At 40.4% G+C, this 23950-nt stretch overlaps 1 protein-coding gene across 2 annotated transcripts; it reads left to right on the forward strand.

Annotated features, from left to right (window-relative positions):
- The first annotated feature begins 198 nt into the window (after positions 1–198).
- On the forward strand, positions 199–23096 carry LOC128660080 (uncharacterized). 2 transcript variants are annotated; one of them, XM_053713694.1, is made up of 5 exons: positions 199–263; positions 5240–5315; positions 5406–5983; positions 13136–13219; positions 20598–23096. In XM_053713694.1, exons 2-5 carry the CDS (start codon positions 5275–5277, stop codon positions 21878–21880), a joined length of 1986 nt encoding a protein of 661 aa, XP_053569669.1. In that variant the 5' UTR covers positions 199–263; positions 5240–5274; the 3' UTR covers positions 21881–23096. The 2 variants fall into 2 exon arrangements, with proteins under 2 accessions (XP_053569669.1, XP_053569668.1); XM_053713693.1 differs by having other exon boundaries at positions 5240–5983.
- The last annotated feature ends 854 nt before the right edge of the window (positions 23097–23950 follow it).

Consider the following 23950-nt stretch of genomic DNA (forward strand, 5'->3'; position numbering starts at 1 on the left):
AAATGAGAGCCTGGAGGAGCCAATTCTTATATTATATTACATTTGTAAATATCACATGCGCGGTACGTACATCCTTACAATGAAACACTCACACGGATCTATTCCCTCCCAGTATTATTAGACTCTTTCATGCTCTGTCATGTGACTCCCAACGTAACCGCGTTTAGTGCGCGTATGTGACGTCCGGACGCCGGCTCCTCCATTCACGCATGCGCCTTTGCTTTCCTCACGCAGAGCGCGCACACACTGGCGGAATATTCCAGGTATATATTGCTGGGTGCATGACGGCTCAGAAGCGGACCGCGTGGGGTGACCGTGAGGGAGGGCAGCGGTGCTGGCTAGGAGCGTCCGAGAGGGAGGGTGTAGCGCAAGTAAGGACGCGGGCTGGAGGGAGCGTTAGACATTTCTACCACGGGTGTGTGTTTTAGTGGCCATTCGCCGTAGCGGCGCGGGGGGGTTATGTTTACTGAGGTTATTTTCTCCTTAAAGTGACAGGTACTTTCGGGTGAACGTTTGCTTTTAAGTTTTTTTATTTTAACCTTTTAAGGTGATTATTTCCTTTAAGATGTCTCTTCCCTTCATGCGGGATCTGTTACCCTTTAAGGGCACAGTTACTTTGAGACTATTTCCTGTGAAGATACACGTCACATTTTATTCTGTGAGACCCTCGTGGCAAGGATTAGTGCTTTATCTAGCATGTGCCTGTAGCTGCAGTGACCCTGGTTAATGAGGTTCCTGCACCAACCAGGGAATGCTATAGAGCGTAGTGTATAGCAGATTCCCCACCCCCAGGGTTCTGTTCCACGTAGTAGGTTTGATCTGACTGTATTTTATACCACTTCAAGTACTTACTGAGTACCCTGATTTTATTAGGGTATTTGGTTGGTTATATGACACTATTTTAATTAAATAGACATTCTGGTGTTATTACACAGGGGCATGTGGCCACAGCAAAATGTTATCAAGCCACCTATGCAGAGCATGTAGAGAATAAGTCTAATCAGGAACTCAAATGAGCATGCACATATGATTTGGTGACAGGAGTTCTGGAGCTATGCATCACTATATATGTTATAAAAAAAATTGTATTTTATAGAAGTCAAATGACTTACATTTAAACATCATTCGATTGACAGATGCTACTTTATCTTAAAGGGGCAGTAAACCTACAAAATAATGTAATATAACTTTGCACATAGTGCAGAATTATCTTAGTGCTAACTTTATACTTTAAAGTATTGCAGGCATATTTTATTTAAAAAAAAAAAAAAAAGAGAGATTTTTTTCAGACTGCCGCTCAGTGCTCCACAGAGCAGGTTTGGCTTTTTGTCTAAGCACATCTGGGTAGCTGTCTAGTCACAACCCAACCTGATCGTGCCATTACACTCAATTTAGCTCGCTCCTGCACTGAATGTAATGGCACGATCAGGCCATTACACTCAGACAGCTGCCCAGACTGTGAGTAGGCAGTTGCCCAGATTCGCTTAGACAAAAAGCCAGACCTGCTCAGTAGAGCACTGAGCGGCAGTCTGAAAACTTAATTTTTTTAAATAAAATATGCCTGCAATACTTAAAAGTATAAAGTTAGCGCTAAGAGAGTGCAGAATTATATTACATTATTTTGTAGGTTTACTGCCCCTTTAAGCTAAGGATCAAACGTCTTCATGAGCAGACACCAGGGATGCCAATTGAGATATATATATATATATATATATATACAGGTAGCCCTCAGTTTACGCCTGGGTTAGGTTCCAGAAGGAAAGGTTGTAAATAGAAACCGTTGTAAATTGAAACCCAGTTTATAATGTAAGTCACTGGGAAGTGAGGGAGATATGTTCCAGGCCCCTCTCAAAATTGTCATAAGTAACACCTAATACATTATTTTTAAAGCTTTGAAATGAAGACTTTAAATGCTAAACAGCATTATAAACCTAATAAAATAATCACACAACACAGAATATATAATTTAACTAAGTTAAATGAACAAAAACATTTGCTAAACAGCATTATAAACCTAATAAGATAATCACACAACACAGACTTCACTTGCATTTTTCTGCAAACAGTTCTTTCTATGCATTCCAATCTGGACTGATTTATGGACAGGGAGACCTTGTTCCTTTTGAAATCTGCTCGATAGCTCAGGTCTGGTTAAACTGATTAATTTCAGCTTGCTTGGTTTTGCTGCAACACAAGTGGACAGCTCCACCTACTGGCTATTTAAATCAATGCACTGCTTCTCAATGCTTTTCAATAGAAATCACATGACTGGAAAAAAAGGTTGTTATTCTGAAACGGTGTAAATTGAACCGTTGTAAAACGAGGGCCACCTGTATATATAGAGAGAGAGATATCTATCTAATCAAAGAGATATGAAAGCCTAGAAGCTACTCTAATAATCAAAATGTATAGGGCAGTTTATTAAAAAATGCATTTTTATGTATATATTATACACGCACAAGCTCCTTGTCTGAGGGACACTGCAGTTTTTTGTTTACACTTAGCAAACGGGGAACAGAGTATAAAAATAAACATACACATAAAAACATAGCCAGCTGCATCCATTATTGTGTTAAATTGTGTGTTCTGTATTCACTTTTAATAAAATCTGCAGCACTGAAAATTCTTAGTGCATGTATAAGGGAGTTTGAATGAATTAAACAAATCGCATAGTTGTGTTGCATCTCTCTTTGCTGCGAGGTTGTTCTGCCCATACTTCCTCAATAAACAACTTCATCCACAAAGAGCGAGTGTTCACAAGTCTGTTATAAGAAGCCAATGTATAGTCATCCTTTGCGCCCCTCCTGATCACAACAACACACACGTGCTGGCTGAGCTGCCTATCCTGAACATGACAAGCTGTCTTATGTAGGGGAGGGCCGGGGTGTCCCATTATATCCCCACCATTAGTAGGCCTGGCTAGTTTATTACTAGGAGAGGCACTTGATTCTGCTCAGTAACACATTACTTTCTCCTCTGGCAGTTGTGTGGTTAAAGGCATCGCACTCTGTGAACCTTTAGTTACATTTGCAACCCTCTCTTCAAAGAACTCACAATGCATTGGGACACATACAAAATTAGAGATATTAAGCACTTTGATATTGTAATAAACAATTTTAAATGATGTATATTGAAACAACTTTGATCTACCATTATTTATTGTGTTCCCTTTTCTTTTAATGTGACTTGGCAGTGCAATATTTGACATCTGTTTGCGTGCTCCAAAGACACATTTATAGCTGGCCCCTAATTGGCTTTAGCAAATGAGATTTGATAAGGGATATCTTTGATACAAAACAAAGGTGCACATGACTTCATGGACTCCGAAACTTCAAACTTATTTCATTATATAATCAAATAGAATTTTATTCTTAAAGGGAAAGTAAAAATTAAACTTTTATGATTCAGATGGAGTAAGCAATTTTCAACCACATTCCAATTTATTTATATTATCACATTTGCTTTGTTATATTGGTATCCTTTGTAGAAGAGTTGGCTGAGGGGTAGAAATGTACTACTGGGAGCTAGCTGAACCCATCGGGTCAGCCAATTACAGGAGGCATATGTGCGTAGCCAATAATCACCAGTTAGCTCCCAGTAGGGCATTGCTGCTTCTTGGCCAACCTAGGTCTACTCTTTAACAAAAGTTATCAAGTGCATTAAGCAAATTTGATAAAAATAAATACATTGGAAAGCTATTTAAAATGGCATGCTCTATCTAAAACAGAAAAGACTGATTTTGACTTTAGTGTCCCTTTAAGCACATTATTCTAATGTACCTTTAAGTTCAGACAAACATAATGGATAACACATTAAGCTGTCAGAGATATTGTACGTATTAACAAGCCATAATTAAAGGGATACTGAACCCAAATTATTTTTTTCATGATTCAGATAGTCTAGAACATGCAATTTTAAGCAACTTTCTAATTTACTATTGTTATCAGATTTTCTTCGTTCTCTTGCTATCTTTATTTGAAAAAGCAGGAATGTAAAGCTTACGAGCTTTGGTTCAGCACACTGGGTAGCGTTTGCTGATTGGCTACATTTAGCAACCAATACAAGCGCTACCCAGGTGCTGAACCAAAGATGGTCCTGCTTGTAATATTACAGTCCTGCTTTTTCAAATAAAGATACCAAGAGAACAAAGAAATATTGATGATAAGAATAAATTAGAAAGTTGCTTAAAGTGATTGTAAATCCTAGCGTTTGTGAAACGTTAGGATTTACCATTAGAACAATTAAAGGAACTTTCAGCCCTGAGGTATAAAATGCTAGGATTTACAATCACTTTAAAATTGCATGCTCTATATGAATCATGAAATAATTAATTTTGGTTCAGTATCCCTTTAAATGTATATATGTTTTCTAATGAAAAACTTTTTTGAAGTCAGCAGAAAATGATAGTTTGTGGAATACCAATATTGCAGTATTAACGTTGTGGAATTGGTTGGATCTTTACAAATAATAATGTACAGTATATGTTAATTGTGTGAAAATAACCTCTCCCCCATTTGTACAGTTAGACAGGGACAAACCAGCACAAGCATGAAAACAAAAGTTTTGTTTTTTAGACATGAGAACCCTTTATTTAACCTTTTAACGCCGTTATGCCGTTCTATTCCGTCATATTTACACTGGGCTTTAAAGTCGTTATGACGGAATAGAACGTCATAACAAATGGCTGTCCTGAAGCCTTCTGTGCTTCAAGGACTTGATCGCGGTCTGGAGGGCGTTCCTAGGGTTGTAGGGACGCCCCCCAGATGCGATCCAATAATTGAAATCTCGCGATCGTATGGACGATTGCGTAGTTTCAATTTGTCTACATTGGAACAGGTGTTCCGATGTAGGCACTTTAACCCTGTCACGAAAGGGTTAAAAACAAAACTGGAGATCTATATGTTGTTATACTAGTTCTTAGTGGATTTATCAGTAGCAAACTTTTGTTCAGCACTCTGGAAAGGACAGCATAACATTTTAAGAGATTGAAACAAATTATCAGAAATCACTGGTTTATAAGGCAAATTTGAATCATTTTTAATTATTGCTCTTTCATTTATGTCTCATTCCTACTCGAAGACAAAATGAAAACAATAAAAGCAGATTGAGATCTTTGGGAGAAAAAAAAATATATCAGAATTTAACATTACTACTGTATATGTGTGTTGTAGAATAAAGCTGATACTTTTTATATGCGGTCTATGCTGTAACCTATTGTGTTGTGCTCTCCCTTGTACAGTTTGTCATGGTGAGGGTCTAGTTCCTGCCTCTGACATGTCTGAGGAAAACCTGCCCCACTGGCGGACAAGCACCAGGTCAGCACATCGTCAGAATCAAGATTCATCCGACACAGCTGTATCTGATGACACCTCTTCTGATCCTTCTCTGTCTTCTGCTTTACATAGTAATAACCCATCAAACTCTCCAACGCTAGAACCAAAGGTGGAGCTTAAAGATGAACCTGCTGACTCGGATGCTGCCTGCAATGCTTCGGATGCCCAAATGTCTCCATCCACTTCACAAGGGACATCTGTCCAAGTCAGAGACTCTTTGGGACTTAATCCTCTAGGTCCAAGTCCATTCACAGGCAGGAAGAGGAAAGCCAACTTCTCTAATGAGGAGACAGATACATTGGTAAGGGATGTGGTTAAGCACTTCAGCGCCCTTTATGGTTCAGAAGCTCTCCGAACAGAATCCACCCGTAGGAACCAAAGGCGAAGCCAGCTATGGACCCAGATCCAGAAGCATGTTAATGAACTGGGATACACGCCCCGCACCATTGATGACTTGAAGCACAAGTGGAGGGACCTGCGATTAGATGTGAAGAGGAAGATCACTCAAAAAAAGGCTGCCAAGCCTCCTACTCCTGGAGTGACTCCAATTATAGACACCAAGCTCACTCCCCTGGAGGATCTAGTGGCCTCTACCATAGGGCACCATTGCACCTTAGATGGAGAGCAGGAAGCAATGTATATGGAGCCGAGTGAGTGTGATTGAAAATTGCTCTTTTGTTGAAATCCTACATTTTTCATATGTTTGTGTCTCTCTCTAGGGGTTTTCTAAAGGTGTTTTTCTATTGCATAGCATGACTGTGTGATTCAGTAGTACAGGGGTTGATGATTGCCAGTAACGTCTTTTTACTTTTCCACTACTGACTCCTATATTTTTCTGAATGCATCGCTATATAAATTGATTGTTTCCTAAGTTAATTTTATATCTGGCTTCTCAATGTTTTGGGTGGCTTCTCTGTCATACATATTTTTTATCCCCTGGTGTGACTCAGTAGTCCAAGGCTTAAAGGGACAGTAAACCTTAAAAATAATGTTATATTAGCCAAACATTTCTAAAACCTAATATTCCCTATAAATATTTTAAAAAAAGCGCTGTTTCACAGACATGCTCTCTGCTGAGCGGGTCTGTTATATTTACTCGGCGCATCGGGCCAGCTGTATAGTCACTAAGTGCAGAGAGCGGGTCTGTGAAACAGCGCTTTTTTTTTTAAATTTATAGGGAATATTAGGTTTTAGAAATGTTTGGCTAATATAATGTTATATAATTCTGCACTATGTGCAGAATTATATAACATTATTTTAAAGTTTACTGACACTTTAAACCACATAAGTGCTCCTCACCCTTTTGCATCATGTACCTGCTCAGATGCCTATCACTTCCACACTCTTCTTCTGATATCTTATCACATGATGTCCTAGTGCACTTGGTAGAAAAACATATTCCTATAGCTTCCCCGACCCCAACGTATGTCGAAAGATTCTTTTACTTATATTAGCATTAAATGTATCTGTCATATTAACCCCTACTGCACCATTCTAATGTAGAAAGAAAAATATTTCTGTTCTAACATTTGCAATGCTCTAATTGTGTGTTTGTGCGCTTGTATCCGTGTATTATGCTATACACTTAAAGAGACACTGACCCCAAATGTTTTTCTTTCGTGATTCAGATAGAGCATGCAATTTTAAGCAACTTTCTAATTTATGCCTAATATCAATTTTTCTTTTACAAGATACAATGAGTCCACGGATTTCATCCTTACTTGTGGGATATCGCCTCCTTGTCAGCAGGTGGAGGCAAAGAGCACCACAGCAGAGCTGTATATATAGTCCCCCCCCCCCCCCCCCCCGTCATTCTCTTTGCCTGTGTTAGTGATGGGAAGAGGCAAAGTGAGGTGTTAGTTTTAGATTCTTCAATCAAGAGTTTATTATTTTTAAAGTAGTGCCACAGAGTGCTACTTTGTTCTGGGGTGTAGCCTAGACCAGATCAGTCTCTTCAGTAAAAAGAAAAGCATTTGGTGGCTTTAAAGCAATGGGAACTTGTGGGCCATTATTCTCACTGCGCCTACAATGTACTGTTTGCTGCCCTTTCCAAGAAAATCTGAGGGATATTTACTCAGAATTTCTTTTTCATTTACAGGTCCATGTGAGAGAGAGGACCTCACACACCTGGAGACTGCCTTACTGTCCAGCAGGAAATGAGGTAAGTGCTAACTTTATTCTGGGGGTGAGAAAGAGTCTCAGAAAGAAGTTGGGCACTCTGTTTTAGTTCTCATCAGCTTTAACTCCCTTGCATATATAGATGGGACCCCCTCAGAGCTTCAGGGGATACTTTGGGACAGTTACACGCAAGGTTTGGCTCTCTCTGCATTGCTAAAAAGGAGCCACGCATTGAACGAGCCCTGTGTGTATAAAAAGCCTTCACTCTAGAGCTAGCAAAAACAAGGCTCAGTGTGAGGCGATACATGAGACTGGGGTTTTTATGTGAGCATATCCTCCAGATTTGACGTAAAGCAGGACACTGCTCTCGCATTTTTTTTCTCCCGGCGGTTTAATTATAGCCGACCGGGAGTTCTCATATTGCTGGGCTATAGAGGCTCAGTAGCGTAAGGGACTTAGGTTATTTTCTCTCGGCGGTTTACTTATAGCCGACCGGGAGATCTATTATGGCCACAATTTACAAGCTATGCTTGTATGGCTTAGTGTTGTGGAATCCGTCTTTTTTTATTTATTCGGATTCGGCTGTTTGGTGCATTCCTATTTCCCTGTAGGCCTTTTTAATAAGTAAATGGCGACCGGGAGAGGATACTGATAACGCCCACAATGGGCGGAGTTATGTTTGGCGCCTTTTTTAGTTGCGCACTTTATATGTTTTGCTCCTCCTGAATCGGAAGAATGATTGCACCGGACAGCTTTTGAAAGAGCTTATTCCGGAATATTTACCCCGTTTTGTTGCAATGGGAGTTTTTTTTCTAAAGAGGGTGTTACAGGGCATCTGCTACTTGTCTCTTTTCATCTTAGTGTTTTCGGATGTTTCAGCCTGACACACCCACGATGGGCGAAGCTAGGCTATGATACAGAAGGTTTTACGCGCCCCTTTTATGCCGTTCCAGGAACGCATTGTGCACTTATGGGCTATTAGCTGGGGTGTATTGCATACCCTTACGGTCAGTCTTACTTTAGCTGATGCAAGGGTTATCGGCATACTGCTTGAATGCTTTCTTGCACTAGTAGTGTACAGTTTACACAATGTTTTCTGTGTCCTCCGTTTGTAGTTATACAGCTCAACTGCCCTACTCCATTGTTTTCATTTTTTACATGTAGTGATAAACATATATGGGGTGTCTCTACTAATTAAAGAGTCGGTAGTGTTGGCTTTCATTTATTATGACTTGAAAGCAGTGCTTAACGAATATGATAAAAAATGAGGAGCCAGTAAGAATATTTAGGAGCCAGACAGTTGGATTTGTATATAAATATATGGAGAATAACCCAAAAAGTTAGGAGCCAGGCGTAAAATTCTAGGAGCCAGTGGCTCCCAGGCTCCTGGGTTTGTCGAGCCCTGACTTGAAAGGAACAAAGTTACATCTAAAGTGTCTTTCTTTTTTTCAATTAAAGTGACAGTACCATTTTTTTGTGGGGGTCCCTTTTATTTTATACATTCTGCTGTTTATGGTATAATACAGCTTGGTACTTAACAGGGAACAAGTGTTCACATGATAGACTTCCTGTCGATTAAAAGTTTTTCTGATAGAGGTCAGGTAAACAGAGTTGTTACATACCTGTCGTGCCCTTCAGTCCACTCTCCTGCCTTCGGTGGCTCAATGTATGGAGGTATTGGGCTGATGGTGGTGACAATGGATGTCATCCCTTTTGCTTGGTTCCATCTCGGACCTCTACGGTTAAGCGTGATCAGGCATTGGAACGGGGATTGTACAGACCTGTCTCATCTGATAACTTTAGATCAGGAGGCAAGGGATTCTCTTCAGTGGTGGTTGTCTCTGGATCCTCTATCCCGGGGAACCTGCTTTCGCATGCCGGCTGGGGATTTTGTGACAACGGACGCCAGCCTTCTGTGGTGGGGAGTTGTCTGGAACTTCCTGAAGGCTCTGGGTCTTTGGGCTCTGTCAGAGTCAGTTTTCCCTATAAACTCTCAAGAACTGATTCTTTATACGCTTCTGACCTGGCCTTGGTTAGCCGCGGCCATGTTTATCAGGTTCCAGTTGGACTATATAACTTCTGTGGTTTACATCAATCGTCGGGGGGGAACAAGAAGTTCCCTAGCGATGACAGAAGTATACTAAGTTGTTCAATGGGCAGAGACCCATTTTTTTGTTGCCTGTCAGCGATCCACATCCCGGGTGTAGACAATGGGATGCGGATTCTTGAGCAGACAGACGTTCCATCCGGGGGAGTGGGTACTCCATCCGGAGGCGTTTTCCAACCTGATCCTCAAGTGGGGACAGCCGGAGTTGGATCTGATGGCATTTCGATGGAATGCCAATCTTGCGAGATCCAGGGACCCTGGGCGGCGTTAATTGACGCTCTGGTGGTTCCTTGGAACTTCAATCTAGCATACCAGTTTCCTCCATTTGCATCAAGGAATTTGGTATGCGGAACTAATAGAGGTGGCATCTCCATCACTTGGAGACTGCCGTTGAGGGAAGACCTTCTTATTCAGGGTCCATTCCTTCATCCACGTCTAGCTTCTCTGCAGCTGTCTGCGTGGAGATTGAACGCTTAATTTTGTCTAAGCGAGGGTTTTCTGATCGGTCATAGATACCTTGATTCAGGCACGTATGCCTGTTACTAGAAAAATTTACCATCAGATATGGTGTAAATATCTTTCTTGGTGTGAATCCGAAGGCTACTCAGGGAGTAGGGTTAGGATTCCCAGGATTTTGTCTTTTCTACAAGAAGGATTGGAGTTAGGGTTGTCAACAAGTTCCTTAAAGGGACATCTGTTTTGTCTATTTGGCTACACAAGTGTCTGACAGATGTTCCAGATGTTCAATCTTTTTGTCAGGCTCTGACAGGAATCAGGCCTGTGTTTAGACCAATTGCTCCTCCTTGGAGTTTGAGTTTAGTTCTTAATGTTCTTCAAGGGGTTCTATTTGAACCTATGCATTCCATAGATATTGAGTTGTTATCTTGGAAAGTTTTATTTTTGGTTGCTATTTCTTCTGCTCGCAGAGTTTCTGAGCTTTCGGCATTACACTGTGATTCTCCTTATCTTATTTTCCATTCTGATAAGGTGGTGTTACGTACCAAACCTGGTTTCCTTCCTAAGGTTGTTTCTAATAAGTATATTATTTAGGAAATTGTTGTTCCTTCCTTGTGTCCTAATCCTTCTTCTAAGAAGGAGTGTCTGTTACATAATTTGGCAGTGGTCCGTGCCTTGCAGTTCTACTTACAGACGACTAAGGATTTTCGTCAGTCATCTTCCTTGTTTGTTGTTTTTTCTGGGAAACGTAGGGGCCAGAAAGCTACGGCTGTCTCTCTTTCCTTTTGGCTGAAGAGTGTAATCCGTTTTGCATATGAGACTGCTGGACGGCAGCCTCCTGAACAAATTACTGTTCATTCCACTAGGGCTGTGGCTTTCTCCATGGGCATTCAAAAATTATGCTTCCGTTGATCAGATTTGCAAAGCTGCGATTTGGTCGTCTCTTCACACTTTTTCCAAATTTTAGAAATTCGATACTTTGGCCTCGTCTGAGGCTGTTTTTGGGAGGAAAGCTCTTCAAGCAGTGGTGCCTTCCGTTTAGGTCTCTTTCTTGTCCCTCCCGTTTCATCCGTGTACTATAGCTTTGGTATTGTATCCCACAAGTAAGGATGAAATCCGTGGACTCATCGTATCTTGAAAAGGAAATGTATTCTTACCTGATAAATGTATTTCTTTTACGATACGATGAGTCCACGGCCCACCCTGTTTTTATAAGACAGGTCTTTTTTTTTTTTTTTTTTTTTTTTTTTTTTTTTTACTAAACTTCAGTCACCTCTGCACCTTGGCTTTTACTTTCTCTTCCTAACTTCGGTCGAATGACTGGAGGGGGAGGTAAGGGAGGAGCTATATATACAGCTCTGCTGTGGTGCTCTTTGCCTCCTCCTGCTGACCAGGAGGCGATATCCCACAAGTAAGGATGAAATCCGTGGACTCATCGTATCATAAAAGAATAAATTTATCAGGTAAGAATAAATTTCCTTTTCTTCGTTCTCTTGCTATCTTTATTTTAAAAGGCATCTAAGCTAAGGAGCCAGACAGTTTTTGGTTTAGAACGCCGAACAGCACTTGTTTATTGGTGGGTGAATTTATCCACCAATCGGCAAGAACAACCCAGGTTGTTCACCAAAAAATAGTCTGGCATCTAAACTTACATTCTTGCATTTTAAATAAAGATACCAAGAAAATGAAGAAAATTTGATAATAGGAATAATTAGAAAGTTGCTTAAAATTGCATGCTCTATCTCAATCACGAAAGAAAATATTTGTGTTGAGTGTCCCTTTTAATATAATGGGAGGAAGTCTAGAGGCCTACAAAAAAATACTGGGAAACCAGCCACACATTTGGCTTTATTTTAGGAGCCATAACTCTTGGTATTTAGGTCCCAAGTTACCTGAGTTTGTTTAATGTTTATGCTTAAAGGGACACTCAAATTAAAATTAAACTTTCATGATTTTAGATACAGCAGCAATTTTAAACAAGTTTCCAATTAACTTCCATTAACAAAATGTACACAGTCTGTTTATATTTATACTTTGAGTCACCAGCTCCTACTGAGAATGTGCAAGAATTTACAGAATATACGTATTTGTGATTGGCTGATGACTGTCACATGATACAGGAGGAGGGGGAAATAGGCATAACTGATTTTTTTTTTCAGAAAAAAACTACTATTCATTTGAAGACCAAGTGTTATTGCATTGTCTTTTTATCATGCATTTGTTAATTATGCAAATTACTGTATTTACTGGTCCTTTAAAACCAAAAGGGACACTAAAGTCAAAATACGCTTTCATGATTCAGAGAGAGCAGCAGTTTTAGGGCACTTTCCAATGTACTTCTATTCACAAATTTTGTAGTCCCTTTTTTTTATTATATGTGCACTTTCTACAGCATAAGCTCCTACTGAGCATGCGCTCAAGCTCACAGCGTATATGTATAGTAGTCTGTGATTGGCTGATGTCTGTCACATGATACAGGGGGCCGGAAAATGGGATAAAAAATTAATTTGCCAGAAAAAAATCTGCAGAGTACATCTAGACATATTTTAAGACCATTACACTTAAAAGGGAAATTAAATACACTTTTTTAAATTCACATACAATGTGTAATTAATCCTAGGAAAAGAGCAATGCTACATACATTACTATACCTGCATTTGCTTTAGTTTACACAAGTAAGCTGTAATTTTCCCATTCCCCTCAGATTGCAGTTCATATTGAGGTATGCTGTGGCTACATGGTAATTGGTTAGAGTATTGCACATGATTTTTGATTGGTTGTGTAACTGAACCAATCTGTCCCTTTAATAATCAGCCATGTGAAGTATTAAGTATGTTCTATAAAAATGTTGTGGTTACACAATGTGACTTTGAAACTATAAATCTTATCTGGTAGGTGGTTGAGATTTTCCCTTCACTGAAGCCCAAAACACTCCTATTTTTCTCTTTGTTGTTTTTGGTTAACTTTGGGTTGATTTTGCCCTAGCTAGTCGGGAGTGATCGAGAGCACACATACAAGCTCCATACTTGAACAACTGCCTCGCGTTATATCAGTTACATCAGGTTTAATATTAATGTGTATGTTTCAAACAAATGACTTTTTGTCCTTTTTACTTTTGAAGGCGTTCCAAGGCAGTCCATCTTCTTCACATGTAGAAGCCCCCCTCCTGTGTCTGAAGTGCGAAACGAAAGGCCTCAAACCACTGGTAAGTCGATGGAGTTGTAAGAGGTAATAAACCAGTAGACAAACCTTTAAATTTGTTCCCAGTGATCATTTTTTCCTACTGGATTGTATTAAATTGTTTACAAGTAGCTCATTTGCCCTTATTTCAGCTTTTGTAATAGCTAATTTAGCCTGTGGTGTCCCCACCTATACTGAAAGGTTGTATACTGGAGTCTGCGCTATTGATAAGCCTATGTAAACACAGCCAGCAGAAGAAATTACACTCCCAATGGGGTGCAGGATAGTTGAATAATGTTAATATTTCAGTGTTCAGTATTAAGCTTTGATTTACAGATATAAGATAAGGAAGCAAGTGTGTGTACACAAAGTGATAACACAATGGGATCTGATATTACCTGCAAGCTCAACCCATGCCAATAGGTTGTGGTTTAAAAGCACAAAACCAGCTAATTTATATATACACAAATAAACCTGAAAATGCAATTTCTCATACATTTTATACTCTGCAGCTGGTATAACAAGTAATTGAAAATACATTAAGGGAAAACAATTTTACAGTGTACTGCTCCTTTAACTGGACTGTTACTGGTCACCCTGATAGGCAAATCTAGAAAATGGATACAGTTAGTCTAATATCTTTATCAGGAGTTTGTAATTGTATGCCATATTCATGAGCCAGTCAGACAGTGCTGTTTGTATATAAATCTATGTATTATATAAAAAGTCAGGTGCCAGAAGTAAAATTCTAAGCACTGTCGTCACCCTCTCTCTAAGGGCCCAATTGATCTAAAGCTCTCCACTCTGGCAAGATTATCTAAGAAGTCTCATTAGTACTGCAAGGTCCCTCAAAGTATATAGAACTGTTTATCTATGCAGATTTCTGGATGTGACGGAGAGACACATACTTTGCAATATTATGCTCAATAAAAGCCCCCAAAGATCATCGGGCCCTTAGTCTTTGTGAAAAAAAATAAAATATATATATATATATATACACACACTTTCACAGCCTACTTTGCTTGAGGCGTTATTAGGGGCATATCGTAGAAGGGCACTTGTGCAGAGGCACTGGGGCACAGTAACAATGAGAAAACGGTTTAGATTGTGAAAATACCAGTTGGGGTGCAGTTTTGTCAGTGGACAGAGATAGAGTTGCTGCTGCTCCTGCACACTTACACTAATTGTCCTTTGCTCCTCCAGAACAGCTTCTCTCACAGATGAGAACTGTCATACATACTCTCTGTGCTCTCTTTTTCGCTGTCCATTACATTGCTAAGTGCAAAAACTGATATTGCAGTGGTACAGATGTTTACATTGTGGAACAAGCCCTTTGTGGGTGTGCACAGGGCATATTCCACAATGCTTAGATGAAGCATATATTGTTTAGCTGCTGTGGAGAGAGGTGTAAGTAAATAGTAGAATAGACCAGTGCTTGACAAATCTGTTTAAAAATTAGGAGCCAGTAAGAATATTTAGGAGCCAGACAGTGGGATTTGTATATAGATATATGGAGAATAACCAAAAAAGTTAGGAGCCAGGGTTAAAATTCTAGGAGCCAGTGGCTCCCAGGCTCCTGGGTTTGTCGAGCCCTGGAATAGACCGTTCATTTCACAACAACCAGGCGTATAAATGCATAGTATTCATTCTATGTCAATTAAAATTAAGATACTCAATCCCTAGATGCCCAATAGAGAGTCCAACTGATTATAAACCCAAGCGTATAAAAAGCCCCAGGGTTTACCATTACTAAAAAGAAACATTAGTTTCTGTCATTGTTTCCTAAAAAACGGCGTTAAACTCACCCTATCTGTTGGACCATGGCATGTTGCTTTCTTCAATGAGGTGAAGTTTCCACCGCTAAAACAATAGCCGTCAGTGTCAACTGACATTCTAGCATGGCTATTGGTCTAGAGGTGGAAACTTCACCTTCACTAGAGAAGAGTGATGTGCCGTGGGCGGCCGGAGGCGCAGAGTTAGCGATATACTTTCCTCGCGGAGTGTCAGTTTAACTGTTTTTTTTAGGATACTAAGGTGCTTGCTAATTTTATTGTGATCACCTCTATCTTAGAGGGAATTGAGACTCCACCCTTTGAAAGGGAAGACTCTGTTCAAAAGAGGTGCCCTTGTCCTTATAAATTGCTTGTGGTGATGGATCTTAATGGTGGAACACAGGTGCACTGGTAGTGATGGACATATTCCTGCTCCGTTTCCCTTGAGACGTAAATTATAGTGATGTTCCAGCACTATGCTTGTATAATTTTCTGCTTTGTATAATTTTCTAATTGACATTATACTGTTCAATATAGATGTGGAATTAGCAGGGTTTTATGGAGATATTGAACCATGTTGACTCCTACAATTTTATTTTGGCTACTTCCTTGTTGAGTTTTCTCTTGTAAGATGTATCGAGTCCACGGATTCATCCATACTTGTGGGATATTCTCCTTCCTTACAGGAAGTGGCAAAGAGAGCACCCACAGCAGAGCTGTCTATATAGCTCCTCCCTTAGCTCCACCCCCCAGTCATTCTCTTTGCCTACTCTAAGTACTAGGAAGAGTAAAGTGAGTGTGGTAACAAAAATGTTAGTTTTTATTTTCTCAAGCAAAAGTTTATTTTAAATGGTACCGGTGTGTACTATTCACTCTCTGGCAGAAAAGGGATGAAGATTTCTGCAAGGAGGATGATGATCTTAGCACTTTGTAACTAAGATCCACTGCTGTTCTCACAAAGGCTGAAGAGTACAGGAAAACTTCAGTTGGGGGAACGGTTTGCATGCTAAGCTGCATTGAGGTATTTTCAGTCAATTTTTTTCTAGACAGATTGTGATAATTCTAGAAAAGGCTGGCAATATCCCCATGAGGGAAGGGTAAGCTGTATTCAGACACTTAGTAGGAATCCCAGCTTGCATAAAGGGCTCATTTGTTACTGGTGACACTGATAGGAAAAGTTTTTTTATTGAAAACATAACGTTTTTTGAGGGACTTTAAGGGGTCATTGTGGCTTATTTAAGGGTTATTAACTAACATGGCTAGTTTAGAAACACTTTGGTGTGTTTCTTTTAGGCCCCACTAACATCGAGTGAGGTGGGAGGGGCCTATTTTCGCGCCTCAGTTGCGCAGTTTCTTTTACTCAGAGACATCCAGCTGCTTCTCCAGAGGGTCCTGCTGTGTTTGAGGGCCTAAAAGAAGTTTTTTCCCCACAAATCTATCCTAAAGGGCAGGTAGGCGCCACAACAGAGCTGTGGCAAGGTGCTGAACGTTTTTTTTTTTTACCGGTTTTTGACGTTTTGTCAATCCGGTTTTTACATTTAAGGGGTTAATCGTTTTTGTCCGGCTGTGCAAACTTACTAAAGCTTTATGATACTACTGTAAACATTTCGTAAAGTTTACTGCTTTTTTACACTGTTTTGCAGAGTTTGTGCATCTTTTTTTCTCTTTAAAGGCACAGTACCGTTTTTTTTTTTCTAAGTATTATTTGCTTTTATTAAAGTGTTTTCCAAGCTTGCTTGTTTCATTACTAGCCTGTTTAACATGTCTGACATCAAGGAAAATCCTTGTTCAATGTGAAGCCATTGTGGAGCCCCCTCTTAGAATTTGTCCCACTTGCACTGATATGTCTAAATTATAAAGAGCATATTTTAGCACTTAAAAATATAGCAATAGATGATTCTCAGACAGAAGGTAATGAGGGTTTGCCATCTAGCTCTCCCCAAGTGTCACAACCAGTAACGCCCACACAAGTGACGCCAAGTACCTCTAGTTCGTCGAATTCATTTACTTTACAAGACATGGCCACAGTTATGAATACAACCCTCACAGAGGTTTTATCTAAATTGCCTGGTTTACAAGGAAAGCGTGACAGCTCTGGGTTAAAGGGACAGTCTAGGCCAAAATAAACTTTCATGATTCAGATAGAGCATGCAATTTTAAACAATTTTCCAATTTACTTTTATCACCAATTTTGCTTTGTTCTCTTGGTATTCTTAGTTGAAAACTTAACCTAGGAGGTTCATATGCTAATTTCTTAGACCTTGAAGCCCACCTCTTTCAGATTGCATTTTAACAGTTTTTCACCACTAGAGGGTGTTAGTTCACGTATTTCATATAGATAACACTGTGCTCGTGCACGAGAAGCTATCTGGGAGCAGGCACTGATTGACTAGACTGCAAGTCTGTCAAAAGAACTTAAAAAAGGGGCAGTTTGTAGAAGCTTAGATACAACATAATCACAGAGGTTAAAAGTATATTATTATAACTGTGTTGGTTATGCAAAACTGGGAAATTGGTAATAAAGGGATTATCTATCTTTTAAAACAATAACAATTCTGGTGTAGACTGTCCCTTTAAGAACAAATGCTGAGCCGCCTGACCCTTTACTAGCCGTATCCGATATACCCTCACAGTGTTCTGAAGTAGGGGTAAGGGATTTGTTATCTGAGGGAGAGATTTCTGATTCAGGAAAGACGCTCCCTCAGACAGATTCTGATATGACGGCTTTCTGGTTCGAGGCTCTAGAAGAGGCTCTTCAGATGAAGACTTCTAAGACCGCGGGGGATAGCAGTGGCGCCTTATCTAGACGACATCTTAATTCAGGCGTCGACTTGCCAGCAAGCCACGTCTCACACGGACATCGTGTTGGCTTTCCTGAAATCTCACGGGTGGAAGGTGAACATAAAAAAAAAAGAGTTCTCTCTTCCCTCTCACAAGAGTTTCTTCCTAGGGACTCTGATAGACTCGGTAGAAATTAAAATATATCTGACGGAGGTCAGAAAATCAAAACTCTTAACCACTTGCCGAGCTCTTCATTCCATTCCTCGGCCATCAGTGGCTCAGTGTATGGAGGTAATTTGACTCATGGTAGCGGCAATGGACATAGTTCCTTTTGCCCGCCTACACCTCAGACCACTGCAACTATGCATGCTCAAACAGTGGAATGGGGATTATGCAGATTTATCTCCTCAACTGCATCTGGACCAGGAGACCAGAGATTCTCTTCTCTGGTGGTTGTCTCAGGACCACCTGTCTCAGGGAATGTGTTTCCGCAGGCCAGGGTGGCTCATAGTAACGACAGATGCCAGCCTGCTAGGCTGGGGTGCAGTCTGGAACTCCCTGAAAGCACAGGCCTTATGGTCTCGGGAGGAAACTCCTCCCGATAAACATTCTAGAACTGAGAGCGATATTCAATGTGCTTCAGGCGTGGCCTCAGCTAGTTGCGGCCAAATTCATCAGATTTCAGTCGGACAACATCACGACTGTAGCTTATATCAATTATCGAGGAGGAACACAGAGTTCTCTAGCGATGATGGAGGTAACCAAAATAATCTGATGGGCGGAGGATCACTCTTGCCATCTCTCAGCAATCCATATTCCAGGGGTAGAGAACTTGGAGGCGGATTTCCTAAGTCGTCAGACTTTTCATCCGGGGGAGTGGGAGCTCCATCCGGAGGTATTTGCCCAGCTGACTCAGCTGTGGGGCACACCAGAATTGGATCTGATGGCGTCCCGTCAGAACGCCAAACTTCCTTGTTACGGGTCCAGGTCCCGGTATCCCCAGGCGGTACTGATAGATGCTCTAGCAGTGCCCTGGTCCTTCAATCTGGCCTATGTATTTCCACCGTTTCCTCTCCTCCCCCGTCTGGTTGCCAGAATCAAGCAAGAGAGAGCTTCGGTGATTCTGATAGCCACGCAGGACTTGGTATGCAGACCTAGTGGACATGTCATCTGTTCCACCGTGGACTCTGCCAATGAGGCAGGACCTTCTAATCCAAGGTCCATTCAAGCATTTAAATCTAATTTCTCTGCGTCTGACTGCTTGGAGATTGAACGCCTAATTCTATCAAAGCGTGGTTTCTCTGAGTCTGTCATTGATACCCTGATTCAAGCTAGAAAGCCTGTTACCAGGAAAATCTATCATAAGATTTGGCGCAAATATCTTTATTGGTGTGAATCCAAGGGTTACTCATGGAGTAAGGTTAGGATTCCTAGAATATTGTCTTTTCTCCAAGAAGGATTGGAGAAGGGATTATCAGATAGTTCCTTAAAAGGACAGATATCTGCTTTGTCTATTCTTTTACACAAACATCTGGCAGATGTCCCAGACGTTCAAGCGTTTAGTCAGGATCAAGCCTGTATTTAAACCCGTTGGTCCGCCATGGAGCCTAAACTTGGTTCTTAAAGTTCTTCAAGGGGTTCCGTTTGAACCTATGCATTCCATAGATATTAAACTTCTATCTTGGAAAGTTTTTTGTTTTTAGTAGCTATCTCTTCGGCTTGAAGAGTTTCTGAGTTATCTACTTTACAGTCTGTGTCACCTTATCTTGTTTTCCATGCAGATAAGGTGGTTTTGCGTACCAAACCTGGATTCCTTCCTAAGGTTGTTTCTAATAGGAATATCAATCAGGAAATTGTTGTTCCTTCACTGTGTCCTAATCCTTCATCAAAGAAGGAACGTCTGTTGCACAATCTTGATGTGGTTCGTGCTTTAAAGTTCTACTTACAAGCAACTAAGGATTTCTGTCAAACATCTTCATTGTTTGTTGTTTATTCCGGTAAACGGAGAGGTCAAAAGGCTACGGCTACCTCTTTTTGGCTGAAAAGCATCATCCGTTTGGCTTATGAGACTGCTGGCCAGCAGCCTCCTGAAAGAATTACTGCTCATTCTACTAGAGCAGTGGCTTCCACATGGGCTTTTAAAAATGAGGCTTCTGTTGAACAGATTTGTAAGGCGGCGACTTGGTCTTCGCTTCATACTTTTTCCAAATTTTACAAATTCGATACTTTTGCTTCTTCGGAGGCTATTTTTGGGAGCAAGGTTCTACAAGCAGTGTTGCCTTCCGTTTAAGGTACTTGTCTTGTCCCTCCCTTCATCCGTGTCCTAAAGCTTTGGTATTGGTATCCCACAAGTATGGATGAATCCGTGGACTCGATACATCTTGCAAGAGAAAACAACATAATTTATGCTTACCTGATAAATTTCTTTCTCTTGTGTTGTATCGAGTCCACGGCCCGCCCTGTTTATTTAAGACAGGTAGTTTGAAGTTTTTTAAATAAAAATATACTGTCACCTCGGCACCCTATAGTTTCTCCTTTTTCTTCCTAGCCTTCGGTCGAATGACTGGGGGGTGGAGCTAAGGGAGGAGCTATATAGACAGCTCTGCTGTGGGTGCTCTCTTTGCCACTTCCTGTAAGGAAGGAGAATATCCCACAAGTATGGATGAATCAGTGGACTCGATACATCACAAGAGAGAAATTTATCAGGTAAGCATAAATTATTATTTTTTTTTTTTTCCTCTACAAATAATTCTAGCTTTTTATTTAATTGTTTAATATAAAGGAGTGTAGATTATTCAGAAGACCAAGTCCATCTAATAATTCTTTCATTTTATCCCCCCCCCCCCACAGCTACCCCCAGGCCAAATGCTGACATCTCCGTTATGCCCCCGCTTGTCAGCACGTCTCCTGCACAAGTAGCTTTTGTTCAGTTGTCTGATGGTGATAGTGAAGAACAGGAAATGGATACAACGCCAGCAATCAGTATTAAACCATTTCAAGGACCGTGGGCCACCATTGAAAAGATGTGCACAATTGTTCCAACTGCACCAGACACCTTAGCCATAGGTTCACAGATTCTTATTCCTACACAACCAAGTTTGGTGTCTGCGCAACCAGAAATAATGACAGTAAAGCAGGAGATTATCTCATCCAAGACTGTCACAGAGGTGCACCGTTGTAATTCTCAGAATTCTATCATCTCCTCACCTGAGGATTCACTTGGTAATTTAACTGGACAGGATGAATGGAGCATCAATGGTGGCAGCAAAAATTCAGCTCCATGTCTGGAACCTGGTAAAGAACCCCTAAAGTTGAAAGTGGAGGAGGATGAGGTTGAGAGGGCAGATACTGATGCCAGATCTGTCTCTCAAGGACTAGCTCAGTGCAGCTGGCAGGAGGAGAATCAGGATGAATGGGAAAGGCAAACTGGATCCCCACATCAGAGTGAGAACGCACAGGAGGACTCAATCCCATCCTCAGCCTCACAGGATGGGGAACCCTCATCTGCAGAAGACCTCCCCACAAATGGTGACTACTCCTGTATGCCAGATGAGCACAGGGCCCAGTGGAGGACTAATATGCAACGGTTGCTAGAGTTGGAGGAACAATGGGACCGTATGTACCATCATGAGCTAGGTATATGGGAGGAAGACCGGGCTCAACAGCAGCAGCAACGAGCGCAGGACAGGGAGCTTCAGCAACAGCTGATAAGTGTCCTGACAGACATCAGAGATGAGCTGCGCCAGCTTAGGCAAGAAAGAGCTGCTGCTCGTCTTAGTCAGCCAGCCCCTACCACTAATGGTTCCAATGAAATCCCTAGTGCCTCTTCTTCTTCCCGCATTACCTCTTCTTCCCGCATTACCTCTTCTTCCCTCATTACCTCTTCTTCCCTCAATACCTCTTCTTCCCTCAGTACCTCTTCTTCCCTCAATACCTCTTCTTCCCTCAATACCTCTTCTTCCCTCAATACCTCTCATTCCCTCAATACGAGCTTACCCACCACACCTTTAATCTTGAAGATCACACCACAGCCCAGTACTCAGCCCAGTACACGGCCCAGTACACAGTTGAGGCGCAGAGGGCGTCCACCTCGTACCATTAGACCAAACACAGAGGCTCCCAAGCAGAGCTGAACTTTATACAATTTAACCTCTTCAATGCCAGAAGTACCCCTTGAACTTTGACATTGAGTAGGTTAATCCATTCTCTTACTAGAATGATCTACGTCATTGTTTAGGTTTTGTTTGCAGCAGTGAGGTTAATTAAAGAGGATCTACATTTTATATACAAAAATTGAAATTACTGTCTGGTATCCTGCTAGTTCCTGTTTTGTTTTTGTTTTTTTAATTCTATAAACTTTTACTGCCCTAAGCTTTGTATATAAAGAAATGACTGAAAGCTCAGATATCTTGATTTTTTTTTTTAAATAAAAAAAAACAGTATCTGTCTTTACCATTTTGATATTCCAAATACTCTCTTGAAAGCTTGATCATAAAGTTCTGATTTTCTTCACTGGTCTACAACCTCGACCTTTAAAGTCTTGGTATTAGAAGTCTCACAATTAAACCAATATATAGAGATTAGTGATGTAATAAAATGCAGCAATTCCATAGGTTATTTGAAGGGGGCTTGCAGTGTAAGAACTTCAATGACCCGGTTACTCATGTAACCTCAAGAATTCTAGCATCTGATATTAAATTCTCTATTTGCCTAACTTAAGAATTATCCTGTTTTTAAGCTTCACTTTTATTTTTCTATAACATGTTTTATAAGATCAAATAAGTCCAGATCCCCAACCCAAAAGTATGACTCAAGTGCAGGGACTTGGTAAAGATTTGACATTTTACTAGCTCAGAGAATTTCTAACTTTAACCTTATTTAAAGAGATTAGAAACAGTGCTTCTTTAGTAAAAAAAAAAAGTTGAGTTCTACTGTCACATGATTTTTGCCGCATAAGTCATCTACTAAGAATGGGCAAGAAACTGTCTGGAGCTATTTTAGGTGTCTCCTAGCAACCACTTCAAAAGTTAAGCTAATCCTTCCTATGGGGCTGTGACAGGAAGTAATAGACCCTACACACAAAGTTACATGAAAATGTAAATTAACTATTGAAATGATTTTATTACGATTAAATAACTTTTTTTGTAATATATATATATATATATATATATCCCTTTAAATTTATTCTGCTGTTTAGAGAGACACCCGTAGGTCAGTAAGTTTAAGAGGGTAATCAGGGAGTGTGTGTGATGTATTTATCCTACCTGTTAAATGACCTTCACATTGTCACTCAGTCCATGACTTGACCTTTTATTCTTTTCATGCAATAAAGAATTGTTTTCTTATGAATATATGGTATTCCATTTACTTTAGGGTGGCATTTTGTTTTTTACCTTCTCTCCTAAAATAGAGGATAACGACATAGCAGTCAAACTCACAATTTATCACTTAGTTTGTCATCTACATTTGCATGCCGTCTGTTTTACAGCCTTCAGGGGATGAAAATAGAATTAAGAAAGGGAAAGGAGTAGAATACAGAATTTTCTGAGACTGTAACAAGAAGCATCGGCAGGTCCGGAGATGGAGTTAAAGAGACACTCAAGTCAAAATAAACTTTTATGATTCATAAAGAGCATGGAGTTTTTAAGGGACAGTCTACACTATCTTAAAGTCTTACCTTATGCAGCAAGAATGGTAAAAAAGTTATTTTAAAATGAATATATTTTTCTGGACACTTTGAAATGGCTGCCAAGCTCCGCCCACTGATGACATCGCAATCTGAACTGCATTAAAGGTTTACTAGTTACAATAGACTCACTAGCTGGATTCAACAGACTGTAAATGCTATTCAGTAGAGTGACTAGATGCAGCCCAGATCATGATGTCATCAGTGGGTGGAGCTTGGCAGTCATTTCAAAGTGGCCAAAAACCATATTCATTTTAAAATAAGTTTTTTACTGTTACTGCTGCATGATATAGAAAAGGTGCAGGAGGCTATTTGCATCTTAATCTAAGGTTAGACTTTAAGATGACTAAAGTGTAGACTGTCCCTTTAAGCCCCTTCCTAATTTACTTCCATTATCAATTTTTGCACAAAAGTTTTATATTCATACTTTCTCTTGTTAAGTGTATCCAGTCCACGGATCATCCATTACTTATGGGATATATTCTCCTTCCCAACAGGAAGTTGCAAGAGTCCACCC

This window comes from Bombina bombina, chromosome 5, assembly GCF_027579735.1.
Source record: "Bombina bombina isolate aBomBom1 chromosome 5, aBomBom1.pri, whole genome shotgun sequence".
In the NCBI taxonomy this organism is placed as follows: Eukaryota; Metazoa; Chordata; class Amphibia; order Anura; family Bombinatoridae; genus Bombina; species Bombina bombina.